Raw genomic sequence first — 2,784 nt, forward strand, 5'->3', positions numbered from 1 at the left:
GTTTTTGTTCGCCCAAAAAATGCAGGCATATCAGTGGAATATGTCAACCCTTCGTTCCTAGAGAACAAGCCTAATGGAGGAACACGCCTTGTAACTGCATTCACTGATGTTGGCCGTTATAGTAAACCCCAACCTTCACTCTTACCAGACATTGATTCTACTCTGAGGAAAATTGCGCAGTGGAGACATATTATTACCACCGATCTTAGCAGTGCTTTTACCAGATACCATTGTCCAAAGACTCCATGAAGTTCTGCGGTGTGGTAACGCCGTTTAGAGGTGTCAGAGTCTATGCCAGATCTGCTATGGGCATTCCCGGATCGGAAACCGCTTTAGCGGAACGTCTGTGTCGCGTTCTCGGTTCATTACTGAAAGAAGGTAGTGTTGTGAAAATTGCAGATGATCTTTTCTGTGGTGGCAATACAATCGACGAGGTGTTAAACAACTGGAGGAGCGTTCTTGCTTGTCTACTAAAGGCCAACCTCCATCTCTCTCCTCGCAAGACGGTCATATGTCCGAAGTCCACAACCACCTTAGGATGGACTTGGAATTCAGGTTCACTTTCGGCAAACTCTCACAGGATTGCTACGCTTGTCAACTGCTCTGTACCACCTACAATCAAGGGTCTTCGATCGTTCATTGGTGCTTACAAGGTACTCGCCCGTGTTCTACCTGGATGCGCATCAGTTCTTTCTCCACTAGATGACATCACTGTAGGCAAATAGTCCAAGGACAAGATTGAATGGTCAGAAGACTGATTGACAGCATTTTATAGCGCTCAGAAAGAGCTGGCCCACGATAAATCCATAGTGATTCCTAGGCCAGATGATCAGCTATGGATTTTCACCGATGGCTCAACAACAAATCATGGAATTGGTGCTACAATGTACATCACACGCGATGGCAAGCTTCGACTTGCAGGCTTTTTCAGTGCGAAACTGAGAGCTCGTCAGTATACATGGATACCTTGTGAAATTGAGGCGCTAGCTATTGCATCCGCCACTAAACACTTTAGTCCATATATTATACAGTCATCCTTACAGATAGTAAGCCCTACGTCCACGCTTACGAAAAACTAGCCAGGGGTGAATTCTCCACGAGCCCACGTGTGTTAACATTCCTCTCTACAGCAAGCCGATATCAAGCTGCCATAAGGCACTTGGCAGGTGCAGCTAATGTTCCGTCCGACTTCACAAACCGCAATACTCCTGCTTGCAGCGAAACTGAATGCCAAATTTGTAGTTTTGTCAGACAGTTCGAGAATGCTACTGTTCGCAAAGTTGACATCCAAGATATTCTAAAGGGAGCAGCATGATTACCATTCACCAGCCGAACTGCATGGTTACGTATTCAGGAGGAATGTTCTGTACTGAGGCGTACTCACGCTCATTTACGCCAAGGTACACGTCCGTCAAGAAGGTTACGAATGTTAAGGATGTCAAGCGTTACTTAAGAGTTGCCTCTATATCCAATGATGGCTTGTTGGTTGTTCAACGGCATGAACCTCTACATCCCACACAAGACAGTATAATTGTACCACGACAATTTCTTGATGGTCTCCTTGCTGCACTACACATTCAATTGGGTCATCCAACCTGTCATCAAATGAAACTGGTTTTCCAGCCTTATTTCTATGCATTGGATTGTGATAATGCCATTACCCTCACTTCCACTAGTTGTCATCATTGTGCATCCTTAACCAACGTTTCTCAGACTGTCATCCAACAAACTTCATGTCCACCTCCTGAAGTCATTGGATCCACATTTGCAGCTGACGTTATCAAACGTAACCGACAACTGATCTTCGTCCTTTGAGAAACAGTCACCTCATTCACTACAACTATGTTGATTAAAAATGAACGTGCTGAATCATTACGTGACGTGACGATTCGATCGTGTGTTGAACTCCGTCCTCTCAGCGGTCCTCTTGCAGTTGTTCGTATTGATCCTGCTCCTGGATTCCAGGCTTTAATAAAGGATAAGCTACTGGAAAAGGAAAGAATTTCTTTAGAATTAGGAAGGATTAAGAATCCAAACAAAAATCCAGTGGCAGAAAAATCTGTTCACGAGATAGAAGAACTTGTTCGACATGATCCTCATGGTGGAAGCATTTCTTCTCTTACTCTAGCTATTGTTACAGCCAGACTTAATTCACGAATTCGCTCCCGGGGTCTATCTTCAAGAGAAATGTGGACTCACAGAGACCAGTTCACAAACGACCAAATACCTGTTGATGATCACAAGTTGATCAGTGATCAAAATATGATTCGCACAGCCAACCATGAATTCAGTGAAAAGTCGAAGACACCATCTAGCCTCCAACCCCAGGTTCCTAGTGTTTCGATAGGTGACATGGTATACTTGTTAAATGATCGTCAAAAGACTTGTGGTCGACCACGGTACTTGGTTGTTCACAAGGATGGCACATGGTTAAACATAGCCAAATGTGCAGGCAATCAACTGAGGAGTACCTCTTATAGAGTACGTGACAGCGAGTGTTTCAAAGTTCCCAGTTCCGTCATCAGTGTTAGCAAACCACTTCATACCATTCAGGATTTGCCTGATGATGGAAGTCTAAACCTTTCATAACCCACCCAATCCACTACCTGTTCCTGAGCTGTTGTCTGATGTTGATCAATCCTATGATAATGGTGTGTTATTAGAGACAGATCCTACTGTTCCAGATGATGCGTGCGAAACGTCTATAGAGAGCACCCCAAATAACGTTCGCCCGATTCGACAGTCCAAACGTCATCGGGTCAAGCCTGGACACCTTGATGACTA

The 2,784-nt window shown here is 44.5% G+C and overlaps 1 protein-coding gene across 1 annotated transcript; it reads left to right on the forward strand.

Annotated features, from left to right (window-relative positions):
* Window positions 1-245: 245 nt before the first annotated feature.
* On the forward strand, window positions 246-725 carry LOC121386039. Its single transcript, XM_041516837.1, has one exon. It carries the CDS (start codon window positions 246-248, stop codon window positions 723-725), a length of 480 nt encoding a protein of 159 aa, XP_041372771.1.
* The last annotated feature ends 2,059 nt before the right edge of the window (window positions 726-2,784 follow it).

Source organism: Gigantopelta aegis, chromosome 12 (assembly GCF_016097555.1).
Source record: "Gigantopelta aegis isolate Gae_Host chromosome 12, Gae_host_genome, whole genome shotgun sequence".
NCBI lineage: Eukaryota > Metazoa > Mollusca > Gastropoda > Neomphalida > Peltospiridae > Gigantopelta > Gigantopelta aegis.

Excerpts from the sequence above, each read along its gene's own strand:
- LOC121386039 (XM_041516837.1), top strand. The coding sequence starts at position 246 with ATGAAGTTCTGCGGTGTGGTAACGCCGTTTAGAGGTGTCAGAGTCTAT.